Source organism: Solanum lycopersicum, chromosome 6 (genome assembly GCF_036512215.1).
Source record: "Solanum lycopersicum chromosome 6, SLM_r2.1".
Taxonomy (NCBI): Eukaryota; Viridiplantae; Streptophyta; class Magnoliopsida; order Solanales; family Solanaceae; genus Solanum; species Solanum lycopersicum.
Window position 1 is genome coordinate 10,508,980 of NC_090805.1, and position 21,558 is coordinate 10,530,537.

Below are 21,558 nucleotides of genomic sequence, written 5' to 3' on the forward strand. Positions count from 1 at the left end.
TTTTACTTTAGTAAAAATAAAAAATATCTCTCAAAAACATTTTTTATTCATAAATCAAAAACTAAAAATCATTTTAAAGAAAAAATTTCTACTCACTAATCAAACATGAAAAAACAAATCTAATTTCAAATAAATATGTTTAAAAAACATTTTCTATGAAATTTTTTTCAATGAAAAAACATTTCCCTTCTTACTAAAACACACCCTAAGAGAAAAGTACAAATAGTCTTTGCTTATCCTATTCTTCATTTTTTTTTCCTTTCCCCGATTTTCGTACACATTTCGAACGTCAAAATTTGTACTTTGCCGTCCTCATATCTCCCAGCAACATAAACACATTTTTAGTTTTATTAGAAAACCTCTCTCCTCTCTTCTCCTCTTTTCCATCTTTACGGCTTCGCTTTCTTCTGATCTCAAAAGTTAGGGTTTTCTACTTTTCTTGCTATTACTATCTCCAATCTCTTCCTTTTTTTCTCGATTCACTTCTAGGGCTTAGAGATCCGTTTTCAATATGTTTTGGAAGCTCACATCTCTTTCTGCTTGTTCACCGGTAGGTCACTCGATCCATTTATACATGTTTAATGCTATTGTCGTTGTATTTCTCAATTGAATGAGCAAGTGTAATTCGAAGAGATTGAATTTCCAAGCGTTTGTGAGTTTTTGGATTCTTTTTTTTTTGCATGATGTGTGGTTTAAGTTCGTGGACAGTGTATTATGTGTTAGGACTTCATGTTTTCTGTTCATTGATGCGTCCGGGGAATTAACTGTGTCTCTGCCTGTGCTGTTTGATTTAATTTTACTCTGTTGAATTAATTGCCTTAATTGTGTCATATAATTGCATTAGCTTATGATATATTCTGTGCTGTTGTTACTTTGGTGCTTATTTTAATTAATTGCTGGTAATTAGCTTGAGTTTGGCTTCATTGGTTAATGTTATTTGCTTTGTTTATCTTTTGCGATTTTAGAAATGAAAGTGGAGACCTGATATATGTCTTTTGATGGCTGAAATTAATTGCTTAGAGGACAGTGTGGCGGGCTTACTGGTGTTGGAATTATTCGATCAAGATAATTGTCTCGAATCTTAATACTAATTGACAATATTATTTAGTACCAAGCCTTAATAACTGATCAATGTTTCTTTCTGAGTATTTTTTGGAGCCCAATGTGTTTTGCGGGGAAGTAGAGAACTTGCTTTTATGCTTCAGGTATACACAAACATTTGCTAGGGCAGCCGGCACCATTGAAATGGTGTTCCTATTTGTGTTTTCTGGAATACTTGGCTAGATAGAAACTATTTTGGTCTTAATGAGAAAAAAGAAATTGAGATGCTGTAAGAGTCTTATTTGTGGTGTATGAATAGTGTTGGGTATGACATAGCCTCTTTATTGAATCTGTGGAATTCCTTCAGTGAAGAAGGAAAAAAATCTTTTCTGATGTCCTCTTATAAGCACCTTTGTGGTGATCATTAATAAACTCTTTTCCTTTTCATCCCAAAAAACTGAAAATTGAATTTTAATTAGGTAATGTTTCATTTATCTGAAGATCCTGTTTCTTTATGGGTGCATGTTGATTAAGTGAAAGCTTATGTTCTCTGTTTATCATCTTGAAGACTGAGCATATAGGACGTGTGCAATTCATGAGTGTTTTTGGGTATAGAGTAGTTGTGCGAATTTTTCTGCATGGATTACTAAGGAGTATCTTCAGATTATTGACTTTTCATCACAACAATAGTCATCACTGACTTGCAGGACCCTACCATAACTCATAATGTGATTTTCAACTACTTTATGTCCTTCAATGTATGAATTCTTTTTAGCTTGACCCCTTTAGACATCTTTATTGAATTTCATAGTAAGTTGGCTATTCTATATTTTGAGTTAGATGCCTGATAATTTCTGTTCATTATGTCGTTACAATAAGTCCGATACTTTTCCATTTTCCTTCCGTTTTCCTCTCAAATTTAGATACTGTCAGATTTTGGAACTTTTTTTCCTCGGATTTTCAGGTTGAAGCAGTATTAGACAAGGAAAACTTCACATTGGAAGAGCTTCTCGATGAAGAAGAGATAATTCAAGAATGCAAAGCTTTGAACAACCGTCTCATAAATTTGTAAACATTCTTGGAGTTTAAATTTTTTAAATCCCTCTTTACCTTATAAAAACGCCTTCCTCTTATCATGCTTCCCCTAATTGTTTCAGTTTAACTATCAATTGACATATAGTTTTAGGGAAGAAGTAATAATCACACCATTCAGTATTGATACCACTTAATCTCCCAATGTTAATTGAGACAGTTCTATGATTTTGAGGTTTCAGTTTAAGAGATAGATCCCAGATTGAGCAGTTGCTGCACTACATTGTTGATGAGCCTTCTGAGGATGCCGATAACAAGCGGAAGTTTAAGTAAGTTATCATGGGGCATGAATAAGCCTTAGTTATTTGAATAATTGTAGTTGCACAATTGTATGTTTCTAATTTTAGATATTAGGTATTATCACTGCAACTTATTTTTTCTAATTAATGTCTTGCACCATAGGTTTCCTTTCCTTGCCAGTGAAATATTCACCTGTGAAATTGATGTTATCCTTAAGACTCTAGTGGAAGAAGAAGAGGTACGTCAATTCACTAGATGCAGTTGTTACATTTTAATTTTAAAATTGAAATATAAAAAAAAGTTATTTACGTTTTAGTTTCAGAGAAGAAATTGTTTTGCCCGAGAGTTCAATCCTTTTTATCATCTTGGCGCAGCTCATGAAGTTACTATTTTCCTTCTTGAAACCAAGTTGTCCGCATAGTGCGTTGCTTGCTGGGTATTTTAGTAAGGTATTAAATCATTTATTCACAAGCTTCATGTGTACAAGATACCTTTGCCCTTTTTGAAATTTGAAATATTGTTTGGTTAAAGCAAGTTCATTTCTATATTCCTGCTGCATTACAGGTTGTGATATGCCTCATGCTGCGGAAGACTGTTCCCCTCATGAACTATGTTCAGGTAGCATACCATAGATCCATTCTTGAGGACTAATATTTGCTGTTTCATATTGATAAAATTTTGGGTCTCTATTTCTGAAGAAATAAGCAAGTTGTTGTAGTTTGTCAGTTAAAGGATTTTGTTTTTGGAAATCAACAACTTGAAAAAATTTGTAGTGTGATATGAACCCATATTTGTCGAGTCTGGCATGCTGATATATTATGGCAGTGCTGAAGAAACTTTTTTTTAAAACCAAGCAGCAATTTGAAATGAGACCACAAAGAATGGCTTGAGTATGGTTTTACATTCATCATTAACTCGAATACTCAATTCCTAAGGTCAAAGCTAACCCCAACATTTTTGGTTAACAAGAAGGTTAACCAGAAAATATCTTACTCCACTTCCTAACTAAATATAATCTAATATTTACACCATGATATTATAAATTTCTTAGCTACTCTGTGGTCCTTATGGTCATTTCCCATCCAATTTGTTAACAAGAAGGTTAACCAGAAAATATCTTACTCCACTTCCTAACTAAATATAATCTAATATTTACACCATGATATTTTAAATTTCTTAGCTACTCTGTGGTCCTTATGGTCATTTCCCATCCAATTTTCAAGTTATGTCCAACAAATCATAAATTTTTAATTTGTGGTTGAAAGAAAGTAAACTGATTACTTCAACGCTGGTAGATTAGATGTAAAAAAATTTGGTCAATTTTTTTGGAGTTTCCAGAAGTTGTAAGAAACAGAATTTCGTTTTTTTTGTAAGACACGAAGAATCTTTTGTAGCTTCTCTCTCTAAAACCAGTTTAACCTTAGGAAGCCACATATTTTGGTTTGTTACATGTTTGCTTTTGCATTCCAATGCAATTTTCATTTCTTAGCTAATTTAATCTTTTATAAAAGTGTATACGTATTTATTTATCAAAAAACAAGTTATTTATATTTATTATGGTCATGCCATTTTAATTTGTTCCTTTGAATTGCTTACTTGATGTTTTGTAGCATCATTATTTTCTATTGTCATATTATCTTTTGATATAAAATTAGGTAGAAGATTTTTATTTTGGGCAATGTAAAGTCATCTTACCTTGATTTGCACCATAAGGGGTTGTTTGGTAGAGTGTATAACAATAATGCAAAATAGAGTGCATTATTAGTGCTTGCATTAGTTATGCAAGCATAATTTCTTATACATTGTTTGGTTTGATGTATTAGAAATAACAAATCTTGCATAATTTCTATTAAAAAAATATATGTTTACAAATAAACCCTTCACACTTCATTTATTTGTACACTTCCGTTGCCACAAAGCTCTTTGCTAAAACGTTATCATTCTAAAAAAAAAACAAAAATCTTTGCTAAAACATCAAAAAAAAATTTCTTTGCTAAACATCATTAACTCTTTTTTTTTTCCAAAAATAATATTAAATAGTTGTACTATTGCGTCAAAATATTTTTGTGAAAAGCTGGCAAATAATTTTTTTATCAAATTTGTCGTCACATTAGTAAAAGTTTTGATTAATTTATATTGAAATTAGATTATTTTTTTTTGTAAAAAGATACTTAAGAGGTCATAAATCCTACTAAGACACCAAAAAATTCGAAGACACTGAAAAGCAAATCAAAATAAAAACAAAAACTTATGACAACAAAGAAACTGATAAGGCTTTACGGGTAGTTTTGTAATTGTATAATCTAATGCAAGTGTTAAATGTTGTGTATAATAATACCTAGAATTCCTTGGTATTAGTAATACACAACTTAATACACACATGGCATGAAAAGGTGTACCAAACAGAGTACTACTAAGTGCCAGTTTGGATTGACTTATTTTAGGTGTTAAGCCAAAATAGCTTTTAAGAAGTATTGAAGTGTTTGGGATAAAGTTAAAAAGTGCTTATAAGCACTTATTTAAAGCCAAAATAACAAAAATAAGCCAAAATCCATAAGCTATAAATCTTAGCTTATGGCTTTTGGCTTATAAGTCATAAGCCAAAAGCCAATCGAAACAGACTCTAATACACACACGACATACCTAATGCATGCATTATATTTTCTAATACACTCTACCAAACGACCCCTAAGTTTGTTGAGTTCACTATGTGTTAGTCCTCTTCTTTATGCTGCTTGTATTTCTTGTCCGTGCCTTTACAGATAGAACTCTCTGCCTTCTCCAACAAACAACTAACTCTTGGCTTTGCCCGTTATATCAAATGTCTAATCTGCATTCGTAGAGCTGGTATCAATGGTTGTTTGAGTCCTCTCAAGGCCAGGTTCCCCTTTTTTTAGGGAAGGATAGTTAGTATAGGGTCATTCTCTTTGCAAATTTGAGATGACTCCTTCGTGTCTTCATCTCATGGTTCTTGCGTCTTTTATGCTGAACTGTCTCTATGAAAGACTGCCACTCATGTCCTACATATCTATGATCTGTGCGTTTTTCTCTGTATCCTGCAAACATCCTGGAGGCTGGGAAGATAACATTTTCTGGCTTGTGCTTTACCTAGCACTGTCAGGGTTCTATTGTTAGGCAGCTCATGCTTGGGTCTTCACCCTTATTGAAAAGTTTAATTTAATTAGGAGGCACTCTGATCTGAAATAGTAACTATAAGGGGTTGTTTGGTGCGAGGGATAAAAAATTATAGTGATGGGATAAAATTTTTGTATCTTGTTTGGTTGCCATGTTTGGGACAACTTAATCCCACCATTTATGTCACGTTGATGGGATAAGTTATCCCATATACATGGTGGGATAAGTTATACAGGATAACTTGTTCCTAACCAAGCGAGCCCTAAGTTTATAGAAGATTAGATATAAAAAAAGCTGCACTCTGATCTGTAATAGTAACTGTTGGTTTACTTGTCCCAAAAATAATTGTTCATAAAAACATGATGAGTTCAGTGAACTCCATAATGATTTCTTGAGTTATACTTAAATTTGTTAGACAAGTGAAAATCCTGATGTCACTAAACTTACTTTTGCATATCTATTTAGATGTGGTGGGTGGAGGTGCAAGGAGGGTTAAGAGACAAAAACTTAGTCAAGTTGTCTATGAAATAATTGCATGGAGCCACTTCTTGGAAGAAAGGTTTCTCCAAGTAGGGATTTCAATGATTTGGTGAAAACCGATCTAAATGGAAAACCAAAGTAAACTGATTAACTAAATCAATTTTTATTTGGTTTTGGTTTGGTTGGATTTAAGTTTTAAAAAATCAATAATATTTGGTTTGGCTTTATCAAAAAGCAAACTGAATATAAGATCGAGCCAAACTAAGAAGCTCTATACACGATTGATAATTATATATACACAATATATTATTTTTTATAAATAATTTTAAATATTTTGTGTAGTTTTTTATGAAAATGTTATTCATCTCTAATGAACTTTACACCTTGGCTCATTTATTGAAAGGAAGTCATGAATCCAAGGTCATTTGTTCAAAGAAACAACTATAAGACTACCTTTTTATTTTTTGTATTTCTTATCAACTTTATTGACTTGATTTAAGCTTATAGATATTAAGAAAATTTCTCCCTAATCTACTAAAATTATAGCCAACGCAATAAAAGGTTAATAATAGATTTTGAGTTGGGAATTGATGGGACAATTATTTTCTAATTAGGAAAAAATAAAAGAGAAAAATATCATCATGTTTCTTAAACATCAAACCAAAGCGACAACTACCAAACCGGTGGATATGAATTATATTTGGTTTGGTCTTATCAATTTTAAAAATTGACTAGATTGGTTTGGTTTTATCGCAAACCCAGCCCAAACCCAACCATGAACTTTCTTATGTCCAAGTTTACATGGAGTGGGTTAATACAAGGAGACCTTGTCTAATTCTCCAGTTAGCAAGCTTAGAGAGGATATTGATTTAAAGCTTAATCGTCCTCCTTAACAACGTGCACATGCTTTTTTCGTTTTTCGCCTTTCCCTCTCCTTCTCTCCAAAAGAATTTGTTATATTCCAGATCATTTTGATTTTCTTACAGGCGCACCATGATGTTTACCGCCAGATGGTGGATTTGATTGGTATAACATCCATAATGGAGGTTAGTATTTCAGTTGTGTTTTTCATCTACCACAACCCTTGCATGATTGTGAAATATAGTCAAGTTTGAGAATTGATCTGGTGGAGACAAGACATTTCTCTGATGAACTATTTCTTTATAGGTTTTAGTCCGACTTGTAGGTGCTGATGATCAAATGTACCCTAACACGACAGATGTGATGCAATGGTTGGCTGACAGCAATCTTTTAGAAATGATCGTAGATAAATTGAGCCCTTCTGTAAGTTACAAAGGCTTGATGTAATTTGCTTATCTGCTACTTTTAATTAGTATACCCTCAATATATGTGTTCTTTTTGACGTTTATAAGTTGTTGGGATACCGTATTCATCTTGAATAAGGATAACGATATATGATTGTGCACTCATGCTTTAGGAAGTGTAGAACACAACTATATAAATAAGCTCGTTCTACGTCAAAGATAGTATAGAAAGATATCATCTCCATTGGATTGGTATAAAAATTGTTCAATATAAATCTTGTTGAGTACTATTTAGGAGGATAATTCTTTAGTTTGGAAATTGTTATAAACCACTAGTTTGTAGGACTTGTATAGATAAGGGGTATCCAAAGGAACTTTTGTAATTAGCCCCGTGTTGAGAATCCCATCAGAAGAAGTGGGTGCTTTACACACATGGAACTAGAGCGCACACATGATCAAGCTTTTTGTTTAGGGTGTTTCCCTTAACTACTCGCTCCAGCTCTATAGTCCTTCCTGCATGACTGCATAATAGCTCAGATCACTTTCTTCCATTTTTTATTCTTAATTTCATCTGTTTTTGTCCTGCATCAAGCTCGTTTTATCCTACACATAACAACATAACTAAATGGCATTCTCATATGAAACATTTTAATCCATTATCAATCAGTGTTATCAAAAGCAAAAAGTGCAGAAAAGCTCTTCAGTCCATGGGGGCTTTAAGCGCAAATAAAGCGTGGGTGTTAATGAAAAAGGCGCAATGGAAGAAAACATACAAATATATGTCTAGTCCAAGACAAATAATTGTTAGAATGAATGATAAATATATTAACAATGAAATTGAAATTTTTTTTAGGATAAAGTAAAATATCAGTTGTTTAGTCTTGCCTCTTCAGAAGAGCCTCATTGGTAACAAAAAGTATGCCTTAGAACCTTGATGACAACATCGAAGCGCACATTAAGCAAGGCGAAGCGCTCAACACATTTTGAGCCTCGCTTCAGCGATTAAGTGCGCCTTTGACAACACATCCATATGAAAAAGGACATAGAAGTTATTTTTGGAGTTTTAACATTGAGAGTCATCTGGCCCTTCATTATAACCAAAATGGGTTACCATCCTTAGCCAGTTCGACTCATGTTGTACACATTTTGAAAAAAATATTTAACCCATGTTTGTAGTAGTGTTCTTAATTACCCAAGAAGCGTTTCTTAAATACCTAGCAAGAATTAGCTATCCATTTAAATGAGGTGATTTATCATTTGTTATGTACTGTTTTATTGTCCAGAGTCCTCCTGAAGTACATGCTAATACAGCAGAGATGCTATGTGCAATAACCAGAAACACACCATCGCCTCTGGCTACAAAACTATCTAGCCCAAGGTATGTGGGGTTTTAGTTGATACTTTACAGGAAAGTTGGTTGTGTTCCTGGTGTTCTTTTCTAGTGATGGTAAACTTTGACTGACAAATACTCAACTTTCCTCACATGTAGCTTTGTAGCAAGGATCTTTGGTCATGCCTTTGAAGATTCACACTCAAAGTCTGCCCTTGTCAATTCTTTGGCTGTCTGCATATCTCTGTTGGATTCAAAAAGATCAATCCCATCATTTATGATGTATTCCTTCCGGAGCCAGCATGTTTACGAGTCACCCGTGCATGTCAGTCCTAACACTATTGGTGCAATGTTGCCTAAACTCGGTAAGTGTCTTTTTGCAAAACTGCAGTGTTTTGGGAAGCGAGAAGCGGAAAAAAGCGACGAGGGCTTGCTTCACAGAAGCGAGAAGTGTGAAGCGAAGCGCGCGCTTTTTTTTAAAAAAAGCGACATTTAGTATAAAAATAAAAAAATATTAAATAACTAAAGAGTTAATATAGTCTTAGATTGAAAGAAATTACTTGGGTAACATATAAAGCAAAAAATCAAAAACATAATTAAATCACAAAATACTACAAACAAAAGGAAGTTTCAGAAAATAATAAAAAAGGCTGCTAGCATACTCACTGATCACAAAATAAAAAATAAAAAACAAAAGAATTGAAAAAAAAAACAGAGGCAACAATCAGTAAGAACTAAGAAGAAAAGAGCAGGCAGCAGAGAATAGAGATGAAGAAAAGAAGAGAAGAAGAAAAAAGAGATGAACAAATTACCTACAGGCCTCAGTCGAGATCTTGAGGAGAGAAAGAAGGGAGGCAGCCAGCAGCCTCAGTCGAGATCTTGTTCACGAGAAAAAGAAGGGCGGCAGCCAGCAGCCTCAGTCGAGAGCTTCAGGAGAGAGAAGGGAAAGAAAGTCGCGAGGAGAGAAGGGAAAAAGAGTCGCGAGGAGAGAAGGGAAAGAAGAGTTGTGAGGAGAGAGGTTATATTTCAGATTTTTTTTAAAAAAACCTATTTTTTTAAAAGAACCCTAATTGTCGCTTTTTTTAATAAAAAAGCGCGCTTTTTTGCGCTTTTTCCTTACCGTCGCTTCTCGCTTCTTCCTCTGAAGCGAGTGCTTTTTTCAAATCGCCTCGCCTCAAGTTAAAAAAGCGCACAAGGGTCGCCTCGCTTTGAAGCGCGCTTTTCTGCGCTTTTAACAACACTGTGCAAAAGCTTATAGGATTTGGAATAGTTATATGTTTCTACTCTTGAGAGATCGCTATAGATTTTTTATGAGAATGGGTAGTAGTAAAGCATGAAAACACACAACCATCACAAGAAAGAAAAAAAACCCTTTCGTTCATGATACAACTGATGTGTTTGCCGCCCCCTTTAATTTTACAATTGTGGCCCATTTTGTCACAGGTGACTTGGTCAAACTGTTGAATGTGACCTCTGATGAGAAGATTCTACCTACGACATATGGTGAACTTAGACCACCTCTCGGGAAACATCGTTTGAAGGTTTGTATTGTGTATGTTCTTGAAATTGAATGAGCCGATCTTTCTTTAATTCCAATTTTCGGTTATTATAGGTTGATTGGTGTTACTCCGAAGTAGTGGCAAATGCGCGGGTTGGGTCAAATGTGGGCGGGTTGAAAATGGGTAAACATAAAATGGGTAATCATTCAACTCGCTCATTTAATATGAGTAAAAATGGGTTGGATAAAATACTAGTTTACCCATATTTTACCATATTTCATGAAAAAATAGTTCTTTACTTAAAAATTCAATACGAAGAAAATATTGAGTCTTTTTTTAGATGAAATGTGTGGAAAATATTTCATTTAGTTTTGTTTTACAGAAAAGGGACCCACCCAATTAATAAACCAATTCTAATATAAAAATCGCCCTGAACACTACTAAAATACAACGAAATTACAGATTCCTGAAAATGACATCCAAAATTATTCGAGTTCGAATTGAAGCCCCAATTAAATTTAGGTTGAGTCGCTTATTTTGGAGGTCACTTTTACTAGGATTCTTTTTCAAGTTTGAACTCGAATTTATGATTCAATGTAAAAAGTAGTACATCCCGAATAACTCATGCACCTTTTAGAATTTATTTTTATAAATATTTATGATTTGTTTTAAATATTAAAACTTTAATATATTATTTTTTTACAAAAGTTATCTATTAAGTAACATCACATAATTGAGACGAATGAATAATTAAGATAAACATAGTCAGACTTTTAAGTTTATCGGTAATTTTTATTTAGACACTTCAATTATAGTTTTTTTTAAGTGAGGACTTGAATGTATATATGATAATGTACTTCTATTGACATTTGCACTTCAAAATTTTAGAAAAATTTATTGGCAGTAGCTTTCTTGTTGCATTAGTAATGGAGCGAGTTTATTAATTGGCGGGGTTTAATTAGTAATGAGTGGGTACTGGATTTGTTTATAAATAATAGAGAAAATGATCAAAAGCCCCCCTAATCTATATCCGTATTTCCAACTACACACTTTAACTTTACGAGAGTCCTATCAACCATCTGAATTGTTTAAAACTGTAATAATTACGCACCTAAGAATCCACAACCAGATCTGTCTTGGGCTGTGAACTTCACGCTTTTACAGGTAAAAAATCAATTAATTTAGTATTTCTTTTCAATTTTTTTATAATCCCTTTCCACTTTTTTCTGTACTCTCACAATTTCTCAAATCTCTAAAGTAACTACTTCCCCCAATTCTTTCAAATTTTTGTCGGAAAACATTAAAAGATAATCTAAAAGGATCTATGCATATCGCTGCTACATCAAAGTTTTTGTCGCTTCGCCGGAACTCGATGGTCGGAGCAGTGCAGCCGCATGGTTTTGTTGTTGTTGTTGTTGTTGTAGTCGACCTTGTTGTGAGAACAAGTTAGGTCTTCATGGTGGTTGTCTCGAAACGGGACAGAGATAAGAGGAGAGGGGAAGAGGTGAACGGGGTTTTGTTGGTGGTTTGGATTTCGCCGGAGGTAGCGACAATGATGGTTGATGGACGAGTAGCAAAAGAGGGAGAACAAACGAAAGCACTGACAATGCCAGTAATGGGGGTCAATTGAGATTGAATCCTTTTATTGATTAATTGAAATATGAATTGATAATTAAAGGATCTACAATAAAAAGGAAAAAAATATTCTCACTAGAAAGTTCAATTGAGTTTGATTTCAACCCAATTCATTTATTTTTTCATATCTGATTCAGATTTCATTTTTGGATGATTGGAATACATGTCATTTTATCTTTAATTGAATTGATTGTTTTTTCTAAATTTTTATATGAGAGTTTACAAGTTTGTGTAAAATCAACAATGGTGAATTTAGTGTAAGAATTTGGTCTTTGTTGTTATGGAGAAGAAAGACAATAAATTTGAAAAATAAATAGAAATACATATATTTATAAAAGAGATATTAAAAATTGAAATTTTAACATTTGTTTTTCGTGCTCACTCTCTCAAAGAGAGTGAAACACACTCTCTATGCCAGCTAAGAATTCAGAGAGGTAATAATATCAGTTTTAGGCAATTCGGGTGGGTGATAGGACTCTCATAAAGTTAAAGTGTGTAGCTGGAAATCCGGATAGATTAGGGGGGCTTTTGATCATTTTCTCTAAATAATATTAATAAGTTCAATTATAACAAATAGTTGAGCGCCACATATTTTAAGAAAAATTGAAATTGTTTAAATTTAAAACCGTTAAATAAGTGGTCAATTTTAAATCCAAAGGTAGATGACAAGTTTATTTTGGAGCCAATAGATGGTTCAGAAGGGTATTTTGGAGCCAATAGGTGGATGGAGGGTAGTTTTGTACCATTTTTAATAATTCAAGGGTATTTTAGGCCCTTTTCCGTTTATTTTATTATATATAAAAGAAAAAAAAAAACTAAAAAAAAAACTTCAGGGTTTGGGGTGGGGTGGGGGTGGGGGGGGGGGCTAATAGGGGGCTGGGAGGGCTGTTCTAGGATAGGGTGAAAAAATAAATATTTGAAGTTAAAAATATTTTTTAAAAACAAACTTAATATTTTTGAAGGGTGGGGGTTGGTTGGCTGGTAGGGACGGGGTTTTTTTTAAAAAACAAACTTAATGTTTTTTTGGGTGGGGGTGGGGGTGGGGGGCTGATGGGGGACGATAGTAGGGATGAATTGAAGTTGAAAACATTTTTCTAAAGACAAACTTAATTTTTTTTTTGTGTGTGTGTCTGTGGGGTCGAGGGTAGGGGTGAAAAATGAAATTTTTGAAGTTTAGATTTTTTTTTAAAAATAAATTTTAATTTTTTTTGGGCAGGGTGAAGGGGTGGGGGTTCGATAGTTGAAATATTAACAGGGACCCATATATTTAAGTTTTGAAAAATTGCTTCTAAAACTAGGCAACAGAAGGTTTTTTGAAAATTTGGAGAAAACTTGGATACCTATATATGACCCATAGTTTACCCATAATTTACCCAATATACCCATATTTTAATGGGTAAAATATGGGTATAGGCCCAAATATTACCCATATTTAAAATCATTCTTTCAACCCATATTTAATGGGCTATTTGGGCGGGTCAGTGAAAAGTGGGCTTAAATTGGCAGCACTACTCCGAAGGGATTTTTAAAGCTAAAATGGACTAAGTTGCTTGATGTTTGTATTTTGAATGAATTGTAAATAGCTTGATAGCTTGTCTTGTTTTATTTGGTGGATTTGTTGAAAAATATTTATGAGTATTTAGTCAGTGAGTAGAATCTTAGGAAAGAGTGTTAATATGAAGATATGTTCAGCATTTCAAGTGTACTTACATTTGACTGCTAAATAGTTGAGTTGACTATCTCACCTGGATCTCTTGATCTTTGTATCTTTGTGGTTTGCTTCATTATTGTAGATTGTGGAATTCTTTTCCGTGCTACTGAAAGCTGGCAATGAAGCTGCAGAGAAAGAGTTGATCAGCTCTGGAGCAATTGAAAGAATCCTGGATCTCTTTTTTGAGTAATATTTTTGTCTATGCTCATGGATTCTGGACCTCAATGGCTGGTTTAGGCACCAAAAACCATTGATTTTGTGTTGGGTGACTTCCTTACTACTTTGACGTTCTAACAAAATACTTAATTGCTGTGCAGGTACCCTTACAATAATGCATTACATCATCACGTGGAGAGTATAATAATCTCCTGCATGGAAAGCAAAAACAAAATAATTGTTGACCATCTTTTTGAAGAGTGTGATTTGATTGGGAAGATACTTCAAACGGATAAACAGTCTACAATTTCTAGTGATGAAAAACAGGTTGATATTTATGAATAACTGATTTACTTTGATATTAAGTTTTAGGTTTTAAATATCTTCGTGCCTTCTATTTTTTTTTTCCTTCCAATTATTCCATCCTATTCTCTCCAAGAGAAGAAATATGTTAAATGGGAACCCCACTGCATTTAAAATTTTGAATTGTTTTTAATGGTATATTTTGATTGATGCAGCCTACTTTTGCTAACTCTGCAAAACGAGCACCCCGAGTGGGCAACATAGGACATATAACACGAATTTCTAACAAACTTGTGCAGTTGGGAAAGAATGACAACTACATTCAAGCACATATTGAGGTGTGTGACAGCTTTGTGCTTAGATGCTTGATATGCTTTAAAAGATGATGACTGATTTTGAGCACATCAACCAAAATTGTTCAATTAGATTTTGAATTTTTTCTCTGAATAATTGTTCAATGCTTTTGAAACTTAAAGGGGGTCATTTGGTATGAGGGGTAAGGGTTAAAATGCAAGATTTTATCATGCGTTTGGTTAAAGGTATTTGTCTATGCTGCTTGGACTCTGTAAAAATGATGATGGGTGCATGTCTGATCCTCCAAAAGATTTGTATTTTTGGAGGATCTGACACGGGTGTGGCATCAACTTTGGTGAGTCCAAACATAGGTATTAGTTGGTCCCGATTGTTTATCCTACCATTTGTACTACAATAATGAGATAGTTTATTTCACATGTATGGTGGGATAACTAATCCACGGGATAACTTTGTCTATCCCACTCTCATACCAAACAACCCCTAATTGTTTGAATTGTCGCACCCTTGGGTGTGGCATAGTGGTCAATGAAGTGGTAGCAGAATCATGAGATCTTATGTTCAAATTCTCATGGGGCAAAATACAGGTTGCCAGTATCTGTGAGATTGGAGGTAACAGTTAAACGGGGAAATGTCGAGGTGCAAAATTGGCCTGAACACCACCATCATAAAAAAGGGATGAAGACTTCTTATTTTTATGTCTCTTAAGAAAATGCTCTTCTCCACAGTGTTTAGGGGTGCGCAAAGCAGTAAAAAGTGACGAAGTCCCACTTTAAGGGAAGCGCTCGCTTCATTGAAGTGAAGCACAATTTAAAAGAACACAGACCAAAATAAACAGAGGAAAGTATACAAGCAAAATTTCATAAACTAAAAGAAGGTTCCACTTCAGTTGTCTTGTCATACAACAAACATACAATTGTTATCCAATTGGTCTTACTAACTTTTTTCCTCATATTTTCATGCCGGGTCAGCCATGTTTAATTGCGATAGATTTAAGAGATATAATCAACATTATGTTTTTTTTCATTATTAAGATAAAATTCAACAACATTTAATCATTGTTAAGGAACAAAACTATTCAGCAATGTATATCTAATAATCACTATGAGGAAAAAAAATCAGCAACATATAATTTAAAGAAAAGAAAAGGGTCTGATATACCCCTCAACTTTGTCATTTAGAGCTGATATATTCCTCGTTATAAAAGTGGCTCATATATGCCCTTACTGTTATACAAACGGCTCACATATACCCGTGCCGTTACAAAATGACTCACATATACCCTTCATTTAACGGAAGTTAAAAAATTAGTTTTAAATTTATATTTGTTACTTCTAATTTTTTTTAAATTTTTTTTAGGGGTATATATGATTCTTCTATCAAAGTTCAAAGTATATTTTAATTTTTTTCATACAAAAATTATTGTTCGACTTCTTTTATTATAATTATTTGAGTTTCTTATTATTACTTTGTTTTTTCTTTCATTCCTTAGTTTAAAGAAAAAAAATTTAAACTATTTTTTTTGTGTGTATAGTAATTTAATTTCGTATTCGAAGAAAAAATTTGGTCATCTACAATAAGTTTTACAAGAATATTAGTGAAACATAAATAAATTTGATTATCAAAATAATAATTATAAATTAGTCATTGAAACAAAAAAAAGTCAAAAAAAATATGTTTGACGAGGATTAAATTTACTCATATAAGATTATATTTTTTAGAAAAAAATAATAAAAATTTAGATTAAAATTATTATTTTTTTCATTTCCGTTAGAGGAAAAGGGTATATGTGAGCCATTTGTTTACAAGTAGGGGTATATATGAGTCACTTTTATAACGAGGGGTATATCAGCTCTAAATGACAACGTTGAGGGGTATATCAGACCCTTTTCCCTTTAAAGAATCAAAGCTATACAGGGCAAAGGAAAACAGAGTATTAAAAAGAGTTAAAAAAAGGAAGAAAATATAGCAGTCCCACTGCTCCAGAACGAAGAAAGAAAAGAGAAAAAGTACGGGAAAGAAAGAGTACACTGAAACATTACTTGCTTTCCTGAACACTGCTTCTCCACATCTTTAAAAGAGTTTAGGATGGACGTTGGCAACATACAATTACCTGGCCATCATGCTTCCAAAGTTGTCTTTGATATGACATTGATATTTTAGCTTGTTTATAGTTGTTGGGAAGAGTACACTGGCACTGATTTTATTGTGTGGGGTGATTAAACTTTTTAATTAACCTTTAAGTGTCACGTTCCTTGTCACCAGGTGAAATCACTTTGTTAGCAAAATCATTATTATGATTGTGGAGTATCTCATTAGATCCTTTGTTATTGTTTTGGGTCATCATATTGATTGAGTAGAAGAAGTTGGTGAAAGGTTCTGCCTGATGACATTCTATATAATAGCTATTAATGGCAGCAGATTTTGTGCTAAATGCATCCTCACATGCTAGTCTGTGTACTTTACACCAGAAAAATATGGAATGGAGCGATTGGCAAACTACCGTATTACAAGAGCGTAATACAATAGAAAACGTCTACCGATGGGCTTGTGGGTAAGTTTTGCCTCTTCTTTTAATTATGTAACTGATCACCAATATTATATCATCTGTAATGTTACTCTATCAATCAAATATGTCCTGATCCCAAATTATCTAGGGTCGGCTATATGAATTCCCTTCGTCCATGGTGCTCTATTAGGTCCAGTTCATACCACTTCTAAATCATTCGTCTTTGAAGGCCAAATTAGGGTTTCTTGATTTTAAAGTAGTTCTTCAAATGTATGGACATGCAAGTTCTAACCCCGGACAAACACCAGACCTTGTTTTAAGTGGAACAACTACATCAGCTATACCTTTTTATAGTGTTAGTGTTCTTCAATAAAACTTATCGTAGCTAAACCATGCCATTTGCATCTATTTCAACTCCCCATAACCTGGTGGAGTGATAAAATGGAGAAATAACCGGAGTTATAAAAAAATTGGAGAAGTAAGCAGAGAGAAGTATTAACAGTCTAGTACTCTATATATTATTGTTGTCCCTGTGAGCAAAATAAGTGGTGGGTGGGAAAGCAGGAGAACTAACTGTAACTATGTGCTTTTGGAGGCTGCAGTTATGTCCGTTATTGTGATCTAGTCGTGACAAGAAGCGTCCTTATTAATTAGACGAAAAGCTTCTAGTGAAAATCACATGTTCAACCAAAAAAGCTTCTAATAAAATCATTTAATCAGATAGTCAAGGATAGCTCCTCTGAGTAGTATAAACATAGATGTCACAGATTTTCAAAGAAGTGGAGAATGAGAGGTGGTTATGTTGAGTACTTCTGGTAGGCAAAAGAAGTGAAAATGTTCCAGCTTACTTCCCTTCTTCCTCTTCCTCTTAACTGCCCTTGTTGATCCCTGTATAAACTACTGTAATAGAGATCATGATGAGTTTTCTAAATATGAGCAGCCGGCCGACTGCATTACACGATCGAATGAGGGACAGTGATGAGGAAGATGTTCATGACAGAGATTATGATGTAGCAGCTTTAGCCAATAATCTTAGCCAAGTATTCAGATACACCATATATGACAATGATGATGCTGAAGAGGTAAGGGTTTGCCTAGTGCATTTAGAGCAGTGTTAATTTCTCAGCTTTTCTTTCCTTTTTTCGGGAAAGAAGCTTAGAAGAGTGGGGTTGGGTGCTGTTCTATAAGCAGAAGAGAAGATATATACCACTCTGGGACCTGTGCACGTAAACCCAATTTTGGGCTGTGGGGCGCAGTTGAGTATGGTTACACATTTGTCAAATCATTCACGGTTTTCATTACTTGTTTACAGGGTCATACAGCTCTTGAACGAGATGATGAGGTAGTGCTTTCATTCTGTGATTGACATTGCTTCCTTTTGAATATTTTTGAAGGTCTGTTAATCTTTTCCATGATGTCATCATAAGCCTCTATGTTCTCACTGTTTATGGTCATGCCATGTAGGATGTTTACTTTGATGATGAATCTGCTGAAGTTGTGATATCATCCCTCCGATTGGGAGATGATCAGGGGAGGTGAGTTTGCAGTTCTGTAGTTTTAAAGGATTAGCTTTAGCCGTGTGCAGATGTCAATACAGCACGTGTTTTCTGCACTGTGATTGGGTGTAGGCAATTGAAAATAAATTCTCTTTCCAAACAACACACTTAGATTTTTAAATGCAAGAAAATGAGGATCAGGAGAGAGAAAAGATTCCTCCCCCCTTCCCCTTTAGGCCTTAACCCCCCACTCACCCACCCACACACACAAAAGGAAATGCATGCCATTGTGTTTCTTTGGTTCCTTTGAGTGTGTTAAATATGGCAACTAGTGACAAAGGCAAGGTCATAGCATCTGTTTTTTCTTTAGACTTTATACTGCTTGTGTGTGACTGTTTTGTTTTCTTTTTTCCCGTTCTGCAGCAGTTTGTTCACAAACTCAAACTGGTTTGCTTTTCAAGATGATAGACTTGGTGATGCACCTGTGAACACCTCATCTACAGAGGCAATGGAAGAGATCAACCTTAATGGAACATCAAACGGCGGGAATAGCAATAGTGATGAGGAGGTGGTAGTTGGAGAGGAGGATGGATTGGCCGAGAGTAGAAACTCTACAGATGGAACACCCACTTCTAGTGCAAATGCCTTTATTGGATCGAATTCTGTTAATGATGTCAGTTTCAATCAACAAAATCACAAAGCAGGTCCGTCAGATGACATGGCTTTCTTTCACTTTGAGACAACAGACAATGACGACCCCTTTGGAGACAGGCCTATGCCTGAATGGGCAGCATGGGGCAATGCTTCAGACTTTCAAGTTGGTAGATCTAATGTGAACCCATTTGAAGATCCCAGTAAGTCTAGTGGCCATCTGGCGAATTCAGTGGAGGTAGCAACTCCTGTGGTAAGTTTTACTTTTGGTGGTAGTGAAGAATCTATTCAAAATGGGGTCTCGACCTCTCCAGATTCCAGCAAAAGATCACCCGGATCTGAGTCTAGTCATAAAGAAGCTGCTGTTCCTTCTATGTTTGAAGAGGATGTTGAATTCGTTGGTGTAGAATTAGAGGGTAGTGAAAAGGCAATGGAACATACTCTTAAGGAGGGGATCGTTGGGGAGGCTGCTCCATTGAAAAAAAGCATTGCTCCCAAGAGTCCTGAAAAAGAGAGTACAGATGATGGTGGGGCAGGAGTAACAGAGTACAATGATGCAAACTATTGGAGAGTAGACCAAGAAGTTGCAGTATTGGAGTAACTGCATGTGAAAATTTGTTGTTCTTCATTTGTACCTGGAAATCAGCGCTGATTGTCTGGATACCCATTTTCAGTTGGTGAGATTTGTCAGTTGTGTACAGTAGAATTCTCTTCTGTTTGGGATCAAACAATAGGCTAATAGAATGGTTGTAATTGATTATTTGCTGTTACACTTTTTGATGTTTTATTATTGTCTCGTATTTTTTCAATTATCAAATTTTGATTCTCTTTTAAAAAACATTTAATATCTTGTATATCCTGATATTATCAAAGTTCTAGATAAAGTATATCCAGCTTAAGGCTGGCCAACTGGGCCGCTGGTGTTGGAATAATTTCTCTGCTTTGTTAAGTTGTGATACAGTTGACTTTTTCATGTGCCATTGGATTGCTTGTGGACGTAGTATCACAATGCTATTGTAGGTGACTGCACTTGGTGCGATGATATTAGATGGTGAAGCTATGTGGAGCTTCCACTTGCACAAGGGGAATTATCAGAAACATACCTACTTTTTCACAAATGATCAATGTAGGTGTACTTCAAACATGTATCTCCCAAAAACAGACCTGTACATTATCATGTCTTTTATACAACAAACACCAAGGTTATGGAATATACAATCATTTGAGTATTTCTGACTTAAAAAGAGCAACTGAAATATCGTTGATGAAACACAAACGATGATCCACAAATACGCTTGACACTAGCACTCCATGAGATACTTCTGAGGCAAACATCTACAAAATGGATTAATAGCCGAGGTCAATGTTTAGTGGTAGGCAAATAATTAAAATTTAACCCGATTTATATGGATCATGTTCATGCATGCCTTCCGCCAAAAACATTTGATATGGAGTTAGTCATAGAATTTTAATTGAAAAAATAACCAAAATGTTAATCTCTCTCATACTAGATCCTGCAATCAACATATCATCCACATACCAGAGTAGAAAGACATATGAATCAGTGTATTTCTTGAAGTAACAACAAGGATCCTTTCCAGCTTTGCAGAATCCACTATTGGTCATGAAGGAGTCAAACTTCTTGTACCACTGCCTTGGTGCTTGCTTTAGTCCATACAAGATCCTAGTGAGCTTGCACACCATGTGTTCCTTGCCTGGAACCACAAATCCTTCCGGTTACTAAATATAGATCTCTTTGTCCAAATCTCCATGTAAAAACGCTGTTTTTACATCCATTTGCTCTAGATGCAAATTCTCCATGTTACTCTTCTCCAACTCAACCTCAACTCCCACTTGCTTTGTAATCTCTAGAACCTTTTGCTCTCTGTCCTTGTACAGGACAGACTCATCAAATGTCACGTCACAATGTCTCAGGATCTTTTTGTTCTTTTCATCCCAAAACCTGTAACCAAACAAATCAGAACCATAACCTATGAAGTAACATTTCACAGCCTTGACATCAAACTTGTCTCTCTTTTCTGGATCAACATGAGTATAAGCAGTGCAACAAAAAGTCCTCAAGTGTGAGTACTTGAGTTCTTTTCCTGTCCACACCTCCTCTGGAATCTTGAACCCTAAAGGAACTGATGGTCCACTGTTGATCAATTATGCAGCTGTGCTCACAGCATCCACCCAAAGTGTTTTGGGTAGCCCACAGTGTATCCTCATACTCCTTGCACGCTCATTCAATGTTCTGTTCATCCTCTCAGCAATTCCATTCTGCCTTGCCTTTCCAGGAACTGTTCTTATCAATCTGATTCCCTCAGCTGCACAGGACATTTCTTACTATAAATAGGTTTTCCTTTTAGGAAAAGGTTTTGGATTGACTAATCCTTTTTCTGGTAGGAAAAGGTTTAGAACTCAATAAATAGAGGAATGTTCCTTCTAACTTAATCAACATTCACAATGTAGTCTTAAGGGCTTTGAGAGTTTTGGTTAGAGGGAGAATTTATGGGTCACAAGCTTGATACTTATCACTTGTGTGAACCTCCCATGTATTCCGAGTGAATTGGTAGAGGTTGTTTCCCTCTGTATTTTGTACTCTCATATTTATAGTGGATTGCTCATCTCCTTTGTGGACGTAGGTCGATTGACCGAACCACGTTAAATCTTTGTGTCTTTTGGTATATTTCTCGTTGTCTT

At 34.7% G+C, this 21,558-nt stretch overlaps 1 protein-coding gene across 5 annotated transcripts; it reads left to right on the plus strand.

The window, feature by feature from the left end:
- Positions 1-224: 224 nt before the first annotated feature.
- On the plus strand, positions 225-19,787 carry LOC101246331 (uncharacterized). Of its 5 annotated transcripts, none has more exons than XM_010316583.3 (19): positions 225-550; positions 2,006-2,109; positions 2,316-2,402; positions 2,536-2,611; positions 2,690-2,822; positions 2,938-2,991; positions 6,975-7,034; positions 7,156-7,272; positions 8,537-8,631; positions 8,743-8,948; positions 10,027-10,124; positions 13,511-13,614; positions 13,746-13,911; positions 14,103-14,225; positions 16,671-16,753; positions 17,649-17,790; positions 18,021-18,050; positions 18,173-18,243; positions 18,628-19,787. In XM_010316583.3, exons 5-19 carry the CDS (start codon positions 2,751-2,753, stop codon positions 19,454-19,456), a joined length of 2,250 nt encoding a protein of 749 aa, XP_010314885.1. In that variant the 5' UTR covers positions 225-550; positions 2,006-2,109; positions 2,316-2,402; positions 2,536-2,611; positions 2,690-2,750; the 3' UTR covers positions 19,457-19,787. The 5 variants fall into 5 exon arrangements, with proteins under 5 accessions (XP_010314885.1, XP_069155212.1, XP_004253228.1 ...); XM_069299111.1 differs by having other exon boundaries at positions 18,631-19,787; XM_004253180.4 differs by having other exon boundaries at positions 2,748-2,822.
- The last annotated feature ends 1,771 nt before the right edge of the window (positions 19,788-21,558 follow it).